General features: G+C 47.6%; 2 protein-coding genes across 4 annotated transcripts; both read right to left on the reverse strand.

Annotated features, from left to right (window-relative positions):
* Positions 1–7,682: 7,682 nt before the first annotated feature.
* On the reverse strand, positions 7,683–11,262 carry LOC117836607 (B3 domain-containing protein Os03g0619600). The gene is made up of 8 exons (XM_034716075.2): positions 10,991–11,262; positions 10,751–10,898; positions 9,797–10,235; positions 9,504–9,715; positions 8,893–9,262; positions 8,721–8,816; positions 8,410–8,642; positions 7,683–8,128 (listed from the first exon to the last, which is right to left on the reverse strand). The coding sequence occupies exons 2-8, from the start codon at positions 10,889–10,891 to the stop codon at positions 7,877–7,879; spliced, it is 1,743 nt and encodes a 580-aa protein (XP_034571966.1). The 5' UTR covers positions 10,892–10,898; positions 10,991–11,262; the 3' UTR covers positions 7,683–7,876.
* Positions 11,263–12,857: 1,595 nt separating this feature from the next.
* LOC117840182 (B3 domain-containing protein Os03g0619600) lies at positions 12,858–18,130 on the reverse strand. 3 transcript variants are annotated; one of them, XM_034720642.2, is made up of 9 exons: positions 17,814–18,130; positions 17,306–17,477; positions 16,960–17,147; positions 16,618–16,754; positions 15,271–15,718; positions 14,980–15,188; positions 14,368–14,728; positions 14,100–14,293; positions 12,858–13,347 (listed from the first exon to the last, which is right to left on the reverse strand). In XM_034720642.2, the coding sequence occupies exons 4-9, from the start codon at positions 16,747–16,749 to the stop codon at positions 13,093–13,095; spliced, it is 1,599 nt and encodes a 532-aa protein (XP_034576533.1). In that variant the 5' UTR covers positions 16,750–16,754; positions 16,960–17,147; positions 17,306–17,477; positions 17,814–18,130; the 3' UTR covers positions 12,858–13,092. The 3 variants fall into 3 exon arrangements, with proteins under 3 accessions (XP_034576533.1, XP_034576532.1, XP_034576531.1); XM_034720641.2 differs by having other exon boundaries at positions 16,960–17,157; XM_034720640.2 differs by having other exon boundaries at positions 16,960–17,477.
* Positions 18,131–18,349: the final 219 nt, after the last annotated feature.

Raw genomic sequence — 18,349 nt, forward strand, 5'->3', positions numbered from 1 at the left:
TGCTAGGAAAGAAAGAACGGACGGCGTTAACGGCCAACATGACAGAATGGCAGTTTAGGGTAACGGTTTATTCTTTCGATGCTATTTTACGGAGCGATGGATTTTTTATGGTATTTTCGGAATACGACGATCTTTCGATTCTATAGAACCAATTTTCCCAAACTCCTCCAGCAAAGCATGTCGATGCCAGGGGCTATCATAATTGGGGAGGAGCAGACTCTGATGGCAATCTGGGAGGCATCCAGATGCGAAGAAGTTCATGGTGGCGAGAAGTTTTTTTCCTCGCGATTACAACCAAATCGAAGCTTACTACCCAATCGAAAAGCAGCTGGAGAAGCAAAACAACGCCGCCGCCACCAAAAGAGTTCTGTGGCATCCCGACGCAGAACAGAGGCTACAGGCACATCCAGGGGCGGATCTAGGTGGAGTCCCTTTAACATATGTGGTGTTTAGCCTAATAAAATGAGGCTTAGGAGACAAGATTAGATTGTTTTGGGCGTGATTCAACAGCTCAGCCCGGGGCGCAGCCCCGTTCTAGATCCGCCCCTAGGCACATCTTGTTGTCGTGATACATGATGGCAGGTAGAGACCGCGCGGGGTAGAGCGGCAGCAATACTATGCTGCAGCAAGGACTGCAGCAGCGTCCTCCACGTCGCCGATGCCGTCGCCCACCATGGCTGCCATGTCGATGTCCATCTGCTCCACCTCTTCGTCATCTAGGTTGAACAGGGCTGTGAGTGCAGCAATGATCTCCGTCGGCAGCAGCCAGCTGAACATCGCCAGGTACTCCTGCAGAACACGCTCAATTGGTTCAAGATCATCCTGAAGCATCCCTAGCTTGCGGTAGAGATTGCGTTGCGCGGCGGACAACATCCATCTGCGGCGCATTGGCCAGACGGGCGCTGCGGCGTACGGTGGACATGTCAAAGGTGCGTTTCTTGCAGCGTCTTGGAGGTGGATGGTTGTCACTTGCCTAGCGTGGCAATGGTGATGGCAGCGGTTGACGCAGCAGGCTGCGGTGGCGTGACGAACAGGCCGGCGATGTCGGGGAGGTCGGCGGCGGCGGCCGCCGGGGCGTGCAGCCCGGCCTGCCTAGCAGGTGTAGCATTCTGGACAGCCCACTCGTCTGTTGGACTGTGAGCCACAGCCCTAATCGGCGATTCTGGGAGGGGCTCGTAGAAAGGCAACCCCTCACGGCCTTGGGCTTACATCCTCTATAGAGCGGCCTCGACGTCGTGGTGGGAGGCGCCGGGTTCATGCCGCAGCGCCGTCTTGATGCGTGCGAAGACGCCCCGCACCGGCACCACAGGCGGGGCGGTCACCACACGGCTGGCGGCACGGCCCTCCTGCATTCCCTATCCGCCGTTCGCCGGCGCCATAGGGCCGGCCGCAGAAGCCCCCATCACCTCCTACGTGAGCGGGGACCAGGCTTCGTTCCTGTCACCGCCGCGCAACAAGGCATCTCCCATGCCCAACTGTGCAGCCAGCGCCACCGCCTTGAGGATGTAGTCCTGCAGGAGGTGTGCAGCGGCGTGTGCGCCACCCCCGGCCCCTCTCCATAGGCCGCCAAGAGATTGTGCATAGCGTCCTGGAGCGCCGAAGCTTGCCGCACGAAGAGGCCTTGCAGCTCCACCATGCCTCGAGAGCGAAGGACTTGTTCGTTAGGAAGTGGAGGCAGCTGAGAGCCATTTACCTTGGTGTGCCGTCGCCCCCCGCCGTGCCTGCCGCTGCCGCTCCAGTCGCGCCTACGCGGTGAACGTTCCTATTCACGGTAGGCGTCGTTGTGCCCCACCTTGTGCTGGTGCTGGGACCGTCTGTTCCGCGCGTTCCCATCACCGCCGAAGCCGTTGTCATCGTCGTCGGGCCTTCTTTGGTTCAGGTGCCTGTCCGCATCTGGGTGGTCATTGTTGTACCCACACCGGCCGCACGACTCCCTATCCTTGTCTCGGTGCTCCTTCCTTGTCTCGCCTCCTTTCTCGCCGCCCTTGCGAAACTGGTAAGGTTTTGAGGGAGGAGGAGGGTGGTACAGGAACGTGGCTGGGCACCTCAACACCCTCAGCCACACCAAGATGCCACTTTGGCAGTCGGCGCTTCGCTGGCGTCAAGGCGCCGTTGTGGTCGACCATCATGCGGGTGTAGTCGTGGATCTCGTCGAGGTGCACATAGATGCAGTACTTGCATCCTGCTGCCAGTGCTTTGGTGGCGTCTCCACCACGAGAACGGAGGTCAGCTGCTTGTCGCGCGCTCTGCTGGTGAAGGTGAGCTAGACCTTCTTGGATATGGCGCTCGGGTCCGTAGTCCATGCCCACAGATCGATCATCTTTGTCTCTGCGGGATGCATAAGATTGGTTCCGTAGGACTTACTGATGATCTTCTTGGCGATGTCCTCCGTCCACGCGTGCCCCGGGACACCGTCCAGGCATAGGCGGACGTCCCGTCCAGGCATAGGCGGACCCTGTACAGGAGCATCACGCCCAAGGCGTGGTTCAGGCTGTGCCACTTAATGATGTGGATCTCGACTCCCTGGCAGTTGGTGTGGCTCTACTTGGCCGCCTCAGCACAGTGCCTGCTATACTTGAACCTGACGAGGAAGGCTTCCGGGTGGTGGTTGGTGACGGTAACTTCATCTTGGCGCAGCCTGAACTCCTCACGAACGGTCGTGACAACCTCTGCAGCCCCAGTGCCCGGCAGCGTGCGCATGGCCCAAGACACCAAAGCGGTGCTCTCCCACTTGTGGAGGTCCGCATCGATGGTGTAGGAGGTGGGGACGATGCAGTCCTCCTCCTAGGGGTGAATCGCGGCGTCACCCACCTGCAGCATGGTGCTCCCTTCCACGCGCGGCGGCGGGGGCGGGAGCACTTCTTCTTGTGCTAGGGCGTCGCGGCGCGGACCCAGATCTTGTCGAGCGGGGCTTGGCATCCACGAGCAGGCGTGCTCCTTGTGGTGGCCCTGCAGTCGCACTCCTTGTGGCTGGAGCAGCGACAACGGAAGCAGTGGACTAGGTCACGGCAGGCGGAGGCGCGATGGCGCGTGCTAATGTAGATAAAGCACCTACCCAGCATCTTCTAGCGGAAGGCTTGTAGACCCGATGAGGCAGGACCGTCCCGAGTTGAAGTGGGGCGTCGCCCCTGCCTTGAATGCATCGTACTCCGCCGTACCTCTGATTGGTGACGTCCTGAGCGACGTCAGCTTTGAACGCAGCTCTAGCCTAGCTCCAGCTCCTCTACAGGCTGAGGTGGGGGTGACGCCGCACCGGGGTAGAACGGCGGTAAGCCTGCTGCGGAGGTGACCGTGGAGGTGATGGGCAGTGTTGGGCGAAGTAATTGCTCCCGGGTGGGATAGTAATGGCGGATTGGAGCTGCTGTCGTGCTGGCCGTTGGGTACACGGTGGAAGGGATGCATGGCACGCCCTGACCACCTTCGCGTAGGTGCATTGCACCTCCTCCAGCGTGTCGGGCACCAAGGACACCTCACGGGGACGCGGACGGCCGCAATCCGGCGGGGGCGGCAGGGTCTCAGTGAAGTACCTGCTCAGACCTAGTTGTGAGAGTGGGAGGGGCGTCCGCGGGCTGCTGCACAGCTCGCTGTGGGGGCTGCTGGAGGAGGTCCACGAGGCGACCATGACGCTGCAGGGTGAGGATGGGCAGCAAAGGAGCTTGAGCTTGGATGGCGGCAGCTGGGGTGCCGACACCGGCAGTGGGTAGGGGAGCAGCGCGTGCGGGGGTGGGCGAGCCATTCCAACATTAGCCTGTATCTAAGATGGTAGGACACTAGGAAACCTAACATAAACCCACCAAATCTCATAATTGTAGTTTGTTTCATGAATATTTCTTCAAGAATCCTAATTGCATTATTTCTAAAATGGCACGCAATTCCTTATTTTGCTCTGTTCAGTCGATATGTGACAGCTAGCAATCTGCAAGCATGTCTATTAGCTTTTTTTAACGAACCACATGTGAGTTTTTATTTATATAGCAGAAAACACAAGACTACGATCTTGGGAGGCCATAGTTAGGAAAAGGAAAAGAAATGAAAAATAAACAAGACCCACCTTGTTGGATTGGAACGTCAACGCGGGTAACCACACAACTCAAATTGCCCGGTTGGATTGGGACGTCAACACAGTGAGCATGCAAACTCGACACATCGACAAACCCGACTGGTTGGTTTGGGACATCAACACGGCCGAACCACTCCACTCGACGACAACGACGGCAGAACCGAAGCCTTACCGCGGCGCGTTCCAACCTTCTCCCGCTCATGTAATCGCCATAACCTCAAGACGCGGCTCCGTGGCGATTGGGAATCGAGAGAAACAGACCGCACCGCACCGAGAAGGCCACTGCCATTCGGGACCCATCACTATAGTGCCGCTGCAACAGCACCCTCCACTTGATGGGGTGAAACCACCAGATCCGGACCTCTTGGAGGCTGCCTCGCAGTCGCCATCGCGATAATACAACGCGCGGGGGCCTCGCCACACCCGCCGTTGGACTCCACCTCACTCTCATCCCCTCAAAGAAAACACCGCACACGGGGGCCTTGCCACATCCACCACAATACTCCGTTTCACGGATTCGTTTCTTATGTCGTCATCAGAATGATTAGCAATGTTGCCCCATTTCCTAAGATCACCATCAAACAACCAAACCACTGCCGTAGGTCGACATCACCTCGTCGCTCCACCCGTGCAAATAGACTTCACCACCATGCCCACATGCCAAAGAAGTTGCTTGCGCCATCTTCCGACGATGTACCACACCGGAGTCACCCAGCGAGGCTGAGCAACCCGCCGCAGTCCGTTGCAAACCTAGTCATCTCACGATGTCGTTGCTGCAAGCCCCGTCCTCTGACGTAGTCCCACGCCGCACAACGCCAGCCGTCGCGGTCCGCTGCACGCAGCCAAACTAACACCCATGCGACAACCCCTGGCCGCCACCATAACTGCGATCGCCTCCACATGAGTTTGGCAACCCCCCGTCAAGCGTGCCATCCTGCACCAAGCCACCTTGCCGCGCTGCTAGCCCATCATGGTGGGACTGCCGCCACCGGCTACAGCCTCCCATGACCAATGGCGTCACCAGCAATGCCACAAACCTAGATTGGTCTCTAGAGACAACGCCTCCAGGGAAGTGACGATGCCAATAACACCGCCGTCGCTCATCCAGAATTTGGACAGGGTTTTCACCCAGAGAACCTCGTGCAACAGGGATGGGGATCCAAGATGAGACCCCCAACGGGGAGAACGACGCCCTAGGGCGCTGTCGCCTTCGCCACCAGCAAGATCGTCGGCAAAGACTTTCACCCGGAGTATCCCATCACTAGCCGCTGCATGCATACAGCCACGCATTCCCAGGACCGCAGCCACGGAAGCCCTCCCAGGGGTGGCGCCGCTGTCGTGCCTCCTCGCTCCCTCGTGGTGCCTCCTCCCAGCCGCACCTGCGTCGCGCACCCTCACCCTCGCGCCCCACCTCCACGCATCCAGTAGCCCACACGTGCTGTCACCGCACTGCCGCCAGCACGCCTCCGCGGCTTGTGCCACTCGCCCACCTTTGCGGCCCGCGCCGGCCGTCACCGGCCATCACCGGCGCACCACTACGCGCCTTCGCGGCCCGCGCCGCTTGCCGCCCGCGCGCCGCCAGCATCGCACAACGGAAGCAGGATTGAAGCGGAAGGCGTAGTTCCATCCGTACTCGCGTGTAGAGGGTACCCGCGGTGCCACCCAACTCATGCAGCACGCCATCACCACGCCATCACCACGCCGTCGCTGCCTCGCGCGAGCATGCGGAACAGGCCCACGGCCGTCGACCTGCCTCGTCGCCCCCACGTAAGGCCGCGCCTCCACCGGCTGCCATGGCCGCAGCTCCACCCAGGGAAGGCACAAATCCGGTATGGGGACGGCAGATCCACCCTAGGGAACCGTGGATCTGGCCACCGAAGCGCTGGAGAAAGGCCCACCTTGCCGGAGAAAAGGGTGGCGCCCCCTGCCCGGCGTGCGTCCATAGCTCGTCCGAAATGTGCCGCCGCCACCTTCCTTGCGGGCGTCGGACTTTTGGCCAGCCGCTCTGGCGACGGTGAGGTGGGGAGGGGGAGGGAGGAGCCCAGCGGCGGTGCGACGGTGGGAGCCCCCCGTGTCGCGTGCGGGAGCGACGCGGGGGCGGGAGCTGTCTATTGTATCTAGTGGTTTCACTCCATCGGGTGGAGGGTGGCCTATTTCACTCGATTCTTGTCGCCGTAGGGTCGCGCCTCAGCTCAGTTGTCTATTAACATTTGGTTGGCCCGTTTTATTTGTCAGTATCCATCGTCCAATTGCACGCGTCTCTACTGAAATCATGTATTTACTGAAATCATGCATTGCTTCCAGGTGTCGTTTCTCTCAAATAAATTCACTTATTTAGTTTTGGCAACAGTTCTGCATGATGCTTTGACTCTCTGGAATGTGTTGCATAGCCGATTATGGTATCCCTTTTCTCATTTTCTTTGCTAAAAAGCACCCGTTGTCCCCCGTACATTTTGATTCTCTCAAGATGGATAATGTTGCAGTGCTTCCTTTAATGTTTATATCGTCAAGAAAACAAATTCTTCTACGAAACAAAAGTTCCCTATTTTCTTCTTGGTACCTCCCACAAATATTGGCCTTTATGAACAACGTTTCAGGGGAAACTGAGCCTAGCCGTGTCAATGATTTCCTTTTTGAAACAAAACTTTTCTTGAATAAGAAAAGTTTTTTTTCCTAAAAGAACATTACATTCAGTAATAACCGCACAAAAAAATATATGCCTCCATCACTAATGAAAACAGGGTACTTCCCAGAAAGTTCTAGGTTCTATGTAGTCCTATTAGTTTGCACAACATGAAAAACACATGCAGCTGCCTGCTAATGGAACTTAAACACAACAATAACTTTTCTTTGCTACCACAAGTATTTGCATTGCATTGCATAGGTCACCCAAGATGGATAGTGATAGAGTGCACCAAAGAGCTGCACAGATAAATTGGCCATAAGCCCACAACCATGGTTTATTTCAGAGTACGAAACAAGATAAATAACCCAAGAGGTACCAGCAGAAATAACGAGGGTCACCATTTTCTTCTACAAACTAAGCTGCTCCCTGGAGGTGATATGGACTTTCATGGTAAGCTTCCTCTCGTTCTTCTTCCGTTCAAACAGAAAGATGTCAATTGTCAGTGACTCGTAGACCATTACCGCCAAAAAATTTGAGCCAACCACCTCTTAGAATCACCATTTTGGTCTTCCACATCTTCCCAATGCACTGGAGCACCATGGTTTGCCCTCTAGCTGGAAGATACACAACAGTAGCATATCGCGAACCTAATTCCTGATGCGTTGCAGATGGAGAATTAGGAGCACATTGACAGGTTGACATTTGAAGGATTAATTTGTAGGGTTTATATTATTAGAGTTTTCATAGTTAATATTTTCTGGAGGAATAAGATATTTCTAAACGAAAGCAGGTGAATAGTCTGACATTCAGACAAAACAAAAGTCATGTCCACATCAACAAACCAGGTTAAGATGACAGGAACAGAACCTGATAAAAGATCAGAAAACAAGCTCATGTGAACTCGGGCTCAGCTACGAGTTTGTTTCTTCCATGCAAATGCAATTTAGTTTTAAGACGTTAGAAGTCATACTGGTAGTCGAAATGAAATGGGATCTGTAACTGATTAAACTAGTTAGATTATACAACTATTTATTAAGGGCCAGTTTCCTAAGTCTCAGGATGGCCATCAGAGAATTAGGCAGACAAACTGAATTCTGACCTCTTCCGGCACGGTTAATTTCAGAGTACAAAACAAGCAAAATAGCCAACAGAAATAACAGGGGCGCCATTTCCTTCTACTTCAATTCAAGCTAAAACTGCTCCCTGGAGATAATTTGGACCTCCATGGTAAGCTCTCTCTCATTCTTCTTCAGTTCAAAGAGACAGATGTCACCAACTCGCAGACTGTTGTCACGAACAAATTCGGGCCAACCTACCCTCAGAAACAACCTGTGGCCATTACGAATCTCCATTTTCGTATTCCATATCTTCGCGTTGCACTGGAGCACCATGGTTTGCTCTCTAACCGGAAGATGTGCAGCGGCGTACTGTGTACCAAATTCCTGATATGTTACAGATTGGTGGTTAGAAACACATCATATGAGTTAATGACAAACTGACATTGTCGAAGCAAACTGATTTCTAGAGTTTATATTCTTCGATGCCATAGAACCTCTTTTCAGGGTGCATATCATATGGCATTTCTGTGACATAGTTGCAACTTGCAAATAGTTAACAGTTGACATTAGGTCCAGGAAAAAAACATGTCCACTTCAACGCACCAAATTAAAGATGACAAGAACCACAATCTGAAGAATACGAAATAAATAAGAATGAAACTTACTAGCATCTTATTATGAGTGACATCAACGCTGGTCCTCTTCATTATTACTACGTAGATGGGAACTTCGGATTGGATGGCTCGCACTTTCGCTTCAACGATCTTCTTTTGAGATTTAGATAGGCAGCTCATGGCTGGTAGAATGTAGGGAGGGTCAGAAGGACCTCCAGAGTCATTGCTGTTCAGGGAAGCCTCAGAAAATTCTTTCATGCTACTCTCCGAGGAAACATGTTCTCCTGCAAATAGTTTTTCGAAAATAAGAAATGGATGGTCCAAGAAGCTACAGATTGTTGTTGTGTGTTCATCTTTGGTACCATCTGTCAACTCCTCAGAAGGACCTCCAGAGTCATTGCTGTTCAGGGATCCATCAGAAACTTCTTTCATGCTACTCTCAGAGGAAACATGTTCTCCTGCAAATAGTTTTTCAAACATTAGGAAGGAATGATCTAAAATGCTACAGATTGTTGTCTTGTTCATCGGTGATACCATCTGTCGACTCCTCCTTAATATGAACTACAGAAGTCATCTCCGCACTTGATCTATCATGGAATGGGCCAACCCTTGGGAAGCCAACAGTTCCGCTTCCACCCCTTGGACAAGTGTCTGTTGCATGAAGTAGATAGACCGTCAACATGAACTTTCTCCCACTCTTTGCTGGTAGGAGGAGGCATATATCCCCTTCCTGCACATGATTGTCACGCACAAAGTCTAACCACTGCCCTCTAAGCATGTACACTCTTCTGTCGTTTCTTATGTAGAATCTGGGATGCCACTTCTTGCTTTTGCCTGGCCTCTGAAGTGTGAGAAATGTGGTTTCGTGTGGAAAATGTGCCAATGCATATTCCTTAGAAATAACCTGATTACAGATGGAACATGATTAGATGTTGTCGACAAACCATCAAGAATACTAAACAAAATAATTTGGATCATCAATCATAATAAAAGAAGATCATTTATCTACAAAAATGTTCGGAAGGTTCATGATGACTGGAAAATAGCTCCTTATGATATCGGCAAGATTTACATCAACTATCAAGAAAATTTTAAAGTTGAGAGAAGTGCATGACCCAGCAGCCAGCAGAGACTCGTGAACTTACCAAGTAGGCGCCCGAGGTTTGGACATTGCTCTTCCGCATGATTGATACAAAAACAGTGACTTCAGGTTTGATTTTTTGGATAAGTGCAATTACTTTCCCCTTTTGTGCTTCAGATAGATACCTTCTACATGATAAAACATAACCATCCCTGGGGGGTGTCTGAAGATCATCACCAGACTCAAAAGATTTGTTTCTAGAAGGAGTGTCTTCTCCTGCACAAAATTTCACAGGAAAACTATCAGTATAAGTAACATAAAATTCAAGGCAAAAATGCACCTAATTAACAGTATAACCTGACTCCTCAAAGGACGAGGATGTTGCAGCCATTCTCCGACGGTGACTGGAGCTACTCCTCCCACACCTCGCAAATCTTTCACTTTCAGATGATTCTGTGGTTTCATGGCAAGAGCTGCTTGAAATGTCAACTGAATCCAAACTCCGTTCTTGAATACTTGGTGTGTTTCTGACGCCAGCACAAGGAAAAACTTTCTCACAACCATCAGAACCAAGGATCAGAACCTCAAACCGAGATTTCTCAATATGATGAAAGAGCAGGAAGTCATTCTCTTGGACGCGATTGGCATCAACAAATGCCTCCCATCCACGCTGAAGCACCGTCTTATTATAGCGCTCTTTGACTTCAACATCATACAGCCCGCCATTAGGGGATTCCAAGTTGATTATTCTTGACAACTTTCCTGCAAAACGCTTCACAAACCTGTTTGGTATGATCTGTAATAGCAACAGCGAAAGGTTTTGATGTAAATAGAGCAACCCCTGTAATGGCCAGAGTAACAGAAAATATATGGTGTGATGCAAGATGTATTTTCTATGGTCAGGAATGCATTTGCAGATGGAGACTACGCAATTAACTAGCAGCTATGATGCCATAATACACTCGTGTTTTCATGTACAGAGTTCACGATAGCAAAGAACAGGAGCAGAGCAATGTCAACAGTATCATTCGGAAGCTGGTGTGAGTAAATTAGTTTTGTCGGGGAAACAGCTTGGGAGCTGCACTAGACTTACTTACAGAATCAAATGAGCAGTTTGGGCTAACTCGAATCAAGTTTACTTGACAAATCTTTGCCATTTGCATTCTGTTCAGTTAAAAGCTCTGGCTAGCTCGAATCAAGTTTATCAAAAGTACAAAGCAAGTATTGACTTACTGCTTCCAATGAATCGATCATGTAAAACGAAACGAAGAAGACAATATATGTAGGAACACTGCAAGATTTCAAACTTACCATTCTATGTCTAGAATTAGCATCCACACGCCTGAAGAAATAGCTCATAGGTTGATTCTTCCCCTCCAAATGGTCCAGGTATCTTCTGCAACACTTGCAGGGTTTCTTCATTCGGGAACCACCACTTCTAGTTCTAGCCATGACACAACTACCATGCAAACGGTGAAACAGATGAGAAAACGTCAAGAAATGAAAAGCTTTTTGTACTGCTCAAAAGAAAGGGGAGATGCGTGCCCTTACTTGGCTGAGAAGCTCCACCAGGAAGTGAGGATGCAGAGAAGAACCTCAAAGCTACTACTGTTGGAGTAGTGCAGCAGATGAGAAGCCGTCAAGAAATGCAACGTTTTGCAAAGAAAGCTTTGCCCTTCATCAAAGTCACTCCTTGCCTGCAGCACTGAATACTAGTGAGCCCAACGTCGGAAGCACGCACTTCTAGAAAGTGTATTCAGTGCAGGAGTTATATCCACCAAACAAACTACGGATGGCTATTGATGCAGAACGGGCCGGAAGGGTGGAAAACAAATTAAAAATCAGACCCGTATCCTCATGTGAACTCGGCGGCCCAGACTAGAGAGGAAGAGAGCACTGACGCTACAGGATACACAACTAGGTTGAAATTATGGCGCAGGCTTAGATGTGACCCATCAGGACTGACATTGTCCAGTGCCTTTTTCTTTTTTTTTTGAGGACTCAAAATTTAATTGTTGATTAGGGGTGTACAGATATTCGGATGCTAATTAGGAGGATTAAATCTGAGCTAATTATAAAACTAATTGCAGAACCCTGTGCTAATTCGCGAGACGAATCTATTAAGCCTAATTAATCCATCATTAGCAATGGTTACTGTAGCACCACATTGTCAAATCATGAACTAATTAGGCTTAATAGATTCGTCTCGTGAATTAGACTCCATCTATGCAATTAAATTTGTAATTAGCCTATATTTAATACTTCTAATTAGCATCCCAAATATCCGATATGACATGTGCTAAATTTTAGTAGGGTGTATCCAAACACCCCCTTGGAGAGCAGAATGCATGCATAGATCAGGGTAAAGCTCCCTCGTTGAGCGTTTCGAAGTGCCGTGAGCACAGGACACAAGTCAGTGTGTGTGCATTTTCCTTGGGAGTTCCTTCGAAGTGCCATGATTCCTATGGTCCCTTGATTTTCTGTGACATGATGGTCATCATGTGCTTAATATCAGTTATCGGCATGAATATTTCAATTTTTCAAGCCCACTAGTATTATTTCAAAACCTTTTCATGTTCCACAAAAGGTTATCACTTATCAGTTTCCTTCTGCAAATGCATTAGTGGGCCTGAGGTAGAGGTGATCTTATCACCATTAACATTGACAGGGTTTCTGCTGCAACTTTTCTACGTTCATCGAGCTGGACCGAGGTAAAAAGGGACTGACACTAAGTTTGGAAGCGTAACCACAGAAAGATAGGATCAATCAGCCCTCCAAAGTCAAATCTGGCGAGGCCTTCAGCTTCTTCTTCTTTTTAGTAGTAGTAATGGACTATATTAAATCATAAGCAGCTTACAGATGTGGGAATGAGTTGTTCCCACTCAAGTTGTTGCAATGCTATTGCACTGGGCAAGGAGTAGCATGACTAATTCTAATTGCTTGAAAGGAAATGAGCATGGCCGATGTGCAGGGAATGAACACGAAAGAAAATAAAAATCACAAGAGATTTGAAGTCGCCGTGCTAATGATCCTCTCTTCTAGGAACTGTCCTAGGCCCTTTAAAAAAAAGAAAAAATGAGCTGTCCTAGGCTTAATTGGTGCACCACCTAGATTTGACTCTTCTTATAATCGAGTTTAAATGCTTATTTTTTTTCAATTAATGAAAAATTGCTTAGCTCCTGCTTAGGTTGGTTCTCGTGTTTTTATCATCTGCTGAGACTGGTCCGGTATATTTTGGATACTTCTTCATCAATGGAAAGAGGGCAAGAGCTATTAAGTTATCGTCCCCGCATCTCGCATTACTTTTCCAAACTGTAAAGCAAGAATAGTTTTAAGTTCATTTTACTCCCATAAATTTGAACAACATGCAAAGGACATCCAGCATTCTGCTAAATGTAAGTAAGCACACAAGTCTTAATTAGCACAAGCTGGTGTAATACTAGCGAGCAAAAGACGTTGCATTTGTCAACCTGACAAACAGTTCATCTACACAATAACACGAAGCAATCACCAAAGAAAGACAAACACCGAAATTACTAAGCCTCTAAGGATGGATAGTGCATCGCCATAAGAGAGTTGGTGGCCTGGCCATACCAAATGGACCAATTCCAGACTACAAAACAAGCAGAAACAACAGGAGGTACAACATTTTGCTAAAACTGCTCCCTGGAGATGATATGGACCTTCATGGTAAGCTCTTCTTCAGTCTTCTTGAGTTCGAACAAACAGATATCACCGACTCTCAGACCATTATCACGAGCAAATGTGGACCAACCTCCTACAAGAAACCACCTTCTCCTTCCACCGTGAATCACCATTTTGGTCGTCCATATCTTCTTCATGCACTGGAGCAGCACAGTTTGCCCTCTATGTGGAAGTTGTGAGGTCGCGAATTGTTTTCCTAATTCCTGATAAATTTTACAGGCAGAACGTTAGAAACATTTACAGTTAAAAGGTTGACTAGCTTAGCTATTGAAACAAACAAATTTCTAGGATTTACATTGGCACACACTATATACTTGATTTTTTTCTCGAACACGCAAGAGAACTGCGTATCATTGTATTAATAGAAGAAGAAATGAGACCCCCCCCCCCCCCCCCCCCCCCCCCCCCCCCCCACACACACACACGATAGAGAGACTTAATCGCCTTTTGCAGAAAAGAGCGATCCGAGACCTGGGACATCAGCCTAACCAACATCCCTAACCGAAGGAAAGGCCCTTAGCTCCTGCCATAGCCCACAGCTGGGCTTCATCCCTGGCTTGGCTCAAGGTATAGTAGTACCAACGCTTGGAGCAGTTCCATTAAAGACGCAGTCATTGCGGTGCTTCCAGATGCACCAAGCGCCAAGAATGATATACTTGATCATTTCAGAGGAATCATGATATTTCTGTGATGCAATAGCAGATAGTTTGCTGATCTGAAAGTGGGTGATTATATTGTGGCATTCATATTTCATATGATAGAAGTCTGCCTACTTTAATAAGCTAAAGGTTTATGATAGTTTGCTGATCTGAAAGTGGGTGATTATATTGTGGCATTCATATTTCATATGACAGAAGTCTGCCTACTTTAATAAGCTAAAAGTTTAAGATGACAGCGAACATAATAGATAACAAATATATAATGTTATAGGATCAAACTAAGAAAGATAACTTACTATCAAGCGGTAACGACGAGTGACATCAACATTTATCTTCTTCATGATTGCCACAAAAATTGGGACTTCAGATTGGATGGCTCCCACCATCTCTTCAACAATCTTCTTTTGTGATTGAGATAGACAACTCTTGGATGATACAATGTAGGGAGCCTCAGAAGGACCACCAGAGTTGCTCTCGGAAACATTGTATGCTGCAGAAAATGTTAGGCCATAAGAAAGGAATAATCTCTATAGTGCTACAGATTCTTATGTTTTTCTATGATACCATCGGTTGATTCTTCCTTAATATGAACCACTGAAGCCATCTTTGTGCTTGATCTACCATTGCATGACCCAACCTTTTGAAAAGCTGCTCCACCCCTGGAATAAGTTGCTGTTGCGCGAAGTAGATAGACTGTAAATGTGAATCTTCTCCCACCCTTTGCCGGTAAAAAGAGGCAGATATCTTCCTTCTGCACATGATTGTCACGGACAAAGTCTAACCACTGCCCACTGAGCATGAACATACGTTTATCTTTCCTTTCGTGGAATCTGGGGTGCCACTTCTTGCTCTTGCCTGGCCTCTGAAGTGTAACATTTGTTCTTTCATGCAGGCAATGAGAAAATGCATATTCCTTAGGAATTGCCTGATTATAGATGGAACATGATGTGAGGCTCTTAACAGAACCAAGTACAATAAAGAAGGCATTTCAGTCCTCAAGCAAAGAAAACGGTAGTTATTTGTCCCTAAGTGTTAGAAGGGTCGTGAGAATTTGAAAAGGGATGAGCTTACCTTATTATAATATTGGGAACGTAAATGTAAAGCATTATTTATCAAAGAAATCTCATACTGATAGAAATGAGTTGCCTTTTCAACAGGAAAGGGTAGTTATATTACCAGATAAGGACCTGGTTGCTCAATATGGCACTTCCTCATGACTGCTACATAAACAGTACTTTCAGGTTGAATTTCCTGTATAAGTGCAATTACTCTCTCCTCTTGTGCTTCGGACAGGTAACTTCCACGTGATAAAACATAATCCGGCCCTGGGTTGGTCTGAAGATCATCCGTCTCAAAGGATTTGTTTTCAGATAAATTGTATTCTCCTGTACAATATTACACGACAAACTGCAGGAATAAGTGGATTTAAAATTCGAGAAAATTATGCAACTGAATTAACAGTATAACCTGAGCTCTCAGACGATGAGGATGTTGCATCCATCTTTGCAGTTTTCCCACAATGACTAGAGCCACCCTTTTCACATCTAACAAGTCTTTCACTTGCTGATGATTCCGAGGTATCATGACAAGAGCTGCTTGAAATATAAAGAGAATCTACTGTGTTTTCTTGTAAACTTCGGTTGTTTTTTATGCCAGCACAGGAAAACACTTTCTCACAGCCATCAGCATCGAAGATCAGAACCTCAAAAAGTGAGTTCTCGATGTGTCGGAACAGCAAGAAATTGTTCTCTTCTATACGATGGGCATCAACAAAATCCCCCCATCCATGTCGGAGTATTACCTTATTAAAGCGCTCAGTAACTTCAACATCATATAGATTACCGTTAGGGGACTCTAACTTGATGGTTCCTGACAACTTTCCAGCGAAATGCTTCAGAAATCTGTTTGGCATGACCTATAGTAACAATTGCAAGAATATTGATGTAAACAGCACAATTCAGAGTAACAAAGTGAAATAGCAGGCACAACACCAGAGAGCATATACTGTCATGCACAAAATCGACAGAAGTAAAGATTGGTTGTGAAACAAAGCTATGTCAGAAGCTAATATGAATAAATTAGTTTTGTCAAAAAATAAGCTGGGGCGTGGCCACACTGACTTATCAAAAGTCTAAAACCATTTGGCACAACAATCAATAACAAGCTTTATATAATATTCTGACTGACAGGATTTACCAACCATTGGAGATTTGTAAGGCTAAATAAATTTTGATGAGAAATCATGTGCGTGGGATTGATGCAGATGGTATTTACTTTATTTAGCAGTGATCAACAGTATGCTCTAGAAGACTCAGATACAGGAAACATACTAAGTCTCTGGCAAGTTGAAGCTGATCCTAATGCAGGGTGACATACAAGCCTCTGCTACTGTTTTAAGATTGTACATGTCACAGAAACACTGAAGTCATTTATGAATCTTGGAAATCTGCATCATCTTCAGTTAGCACTAGCAGTTCTGGCTAGCTCGAATCAAGTTTACCAAAGTACTAAAGGTCTAAAGCAAAGTATGTGCAAGAAGACTCATACATGAAAAGCACTAAATCTCAGGCAAGTTGAAGCTGATCGTGATGTAGGGCGACATACAAGCCTACTCTGCTATTGTTTTAAGCTTCTCATATCACAGGCAAGTTGAAGGAATATAAAGTTCTGGCTATAGCTCGAATCAAGTATACCAAAGTACTAAAGGTTTAGAGCCATTATATCCACTTATTAATTCCAACAAAGGAATCATGTCAAACAAAAAGGGAAAAACAATGCATGTTGGAAAACAAGCAAGATATCAAACTGGCTTACCATGCTATGCTTAAAATTGGCAGTCATATGCCTGAGGAAGCAGCTCATATTTTGATTCTTTCCAGCTAAGTGGTCCAAGTATCTTTTGCAACAATCACAAGGTTTCTTTCGGGAACCACCATTTCTAGCCATGACAACTGAAATTTGCATTTTACACGATAACTCAGATGGCATATTCATTCTTCAATAAAAAAGGAAACAATGTTGTGTTGTACAGAAGAGCATTGTATAGCCATAAAATCAACTAAAACTACCATGCAAAGTTGCAAACAGCCGAATAACAGCTCCTGGCTCTAATACTTTCATTTCTTGCTACTCAAAAGAAAGGGTAGATGGGCTTACCTTCTTCACGAAGCTCAACCAGAAAACGGTGATGTGGAAAGAAAGCTGGAAGCTAGGTACATATAGAGACACCAGTGACGCATTCATCACTGCATGACCAGTAAACAGAAGTGATGGATGGGTGAAGTCGGCGCAAGCATCTTTTCCAATCAAGGCATCCACCAAATGCAGAGGCAATCATATCTCTTCTGAAAGGAGCTTCATGGAATGACAGTTCAGTATACTCTAGGCAAAGAAGTCTAAAATTCGGATATTCACCCAAAGATGAAAGGGAATCTGCAGAAGCTGTCATGACTAGCAAATCAAGTACAGAAGAGATTCCCCAGTACTCTAGTCTGAAGTGTACCTGCATCAAGATCCCTTCTTCAGAGTTGGGATCGGTCCTTGCAAACATGATACTTTACTGACCATTATATGGAGAGAAGAAAATAAAGGTGCTTAATGCTGATGCCAACTCAGCCACCAGTCTCCAGAGCGACACTGACGTTTCAGGTTCTTTTGGGAGATTCCCTGGGCGTCTGAAATTATGCAGGTTGCAGATGCGTCAGATAAGACTCATAGCCAGTGCCTTCTCCTTGGGACATGGTGAAATGTATCGAAGTTCTACAGAAAATGTGAACTTATATACACACGATGGAATGTGTTTATTGAAGTATTCCCGTATAAGCAAACAAACCAGGAAGCTTAGAAAATGAATTTCATTCTGCAATGAAAATGATTTTATCACCATGGACAGCCTGAACGATACAACTCTGATTTGCTCCTGGACTGCCCATTTCCGCCCAACCCACAAGTATCGCCGTCGGCGAGAAGCGAAGGGAGTCGGATCAAAAACAGATGGGGCAAGCTCGGACCTGGATTCCGTCGGCAGCGAGCCTTCAGGTGGCACGCGCACAAGGAGAGCTGGTGCCCTCTGCCCTGCACTCTCCGAGCAGGGCAACGCCGAGCGGTCTCGGCTTCTCCCCACGATGCCGCTTCCTCCAGTCAAGTCATCGCCTCCTCCACGTCCGCGCTGTCTCTCTCCGCGGAAGCCCCGGCGAGCATACCGCCGAGGCGGGGGCGGCGGAGGGCAGGGGAAGCCAGCGCGCCCGGGTTCGGAGCAAACGGCTAATTTTGCCTTGACCATACCCTTCGGGACTAGGATGAGTTGGATCAACATAACGTCCCCCGGTTTGGAGAAATTTCCTGATTTAAAAACTTGCATATGAAATCCATGTAAATATTCTTGCAATTTAAACGGACGCTGAAGTTCTCAAAGCGAGTCCATAGAACAATTGAACTGAACACAAATGCTTATAATGGTTAAAAGGGAACAATTAATTGTTAAGTTTTCCGGTGGATCCGTAAACTCCGAATTTTGAGAAATTTCAGTTTCTTGTTTAAGACGTAC

Source organism: Setaria viridis, chromosome 9 (assembly GCF_005286985.2).
Source record: "Setaria viridis chromosome 9, Setaria_viridis_v4.0, whole genome shotgun sequence".
Taxonomy (NCBI): Eukaryota; Viridiplantae; Streptophyta; class Magnoliopsida; order Poales; family Poaceae; genus Setaria; species Setaria viridis.

Bases quoted from the DNA above. Each gene is read 5' to 3' on its own strand.
- LOC117836607 (XM_034716075.2), bottom strand. From the start codon at position 10,891: ATGGCTAGAACTAGAAGTGGTGGTTCCCGAATGAAGAAACCCTGCAAG. The intron at 10,236-10,750 runs GTAAGTTTGAAA...TTGCTATTACAG, and splicing joins CTAATTCTAGACATAGAATG to ATCATACCAAACAGGTTTGT. The intron at 8,643-8,720 runs GTACCAAAGATG...AACTATTTGCAG, and splicing joins TTCTGAGGAGTTGACAGATG to GAGAACATGTTTCCTCGGAG.
- LOC117840182 (XM_034720642.2), bottom strand. From the start codon at position 16,749: ATGGCTAGAAATGGTGGTTCCCGAAAGAAACCTTGTGATTGTTGCAAA. The intron at 15,189-15,270 runs GTTATACTGTTA...AATATTGTACAG, and splicing joins CTCATCGTCTGAGAGCTCAG to GAGAATACAATTTATCTGAA. The intron at 14,294-14,367 runs GTATCATAGAAA...CATTTTCTGCAG, and splicing joins TAAGGAAGAATCAACCGATG to CATACAATGTTTCCGAGAGC.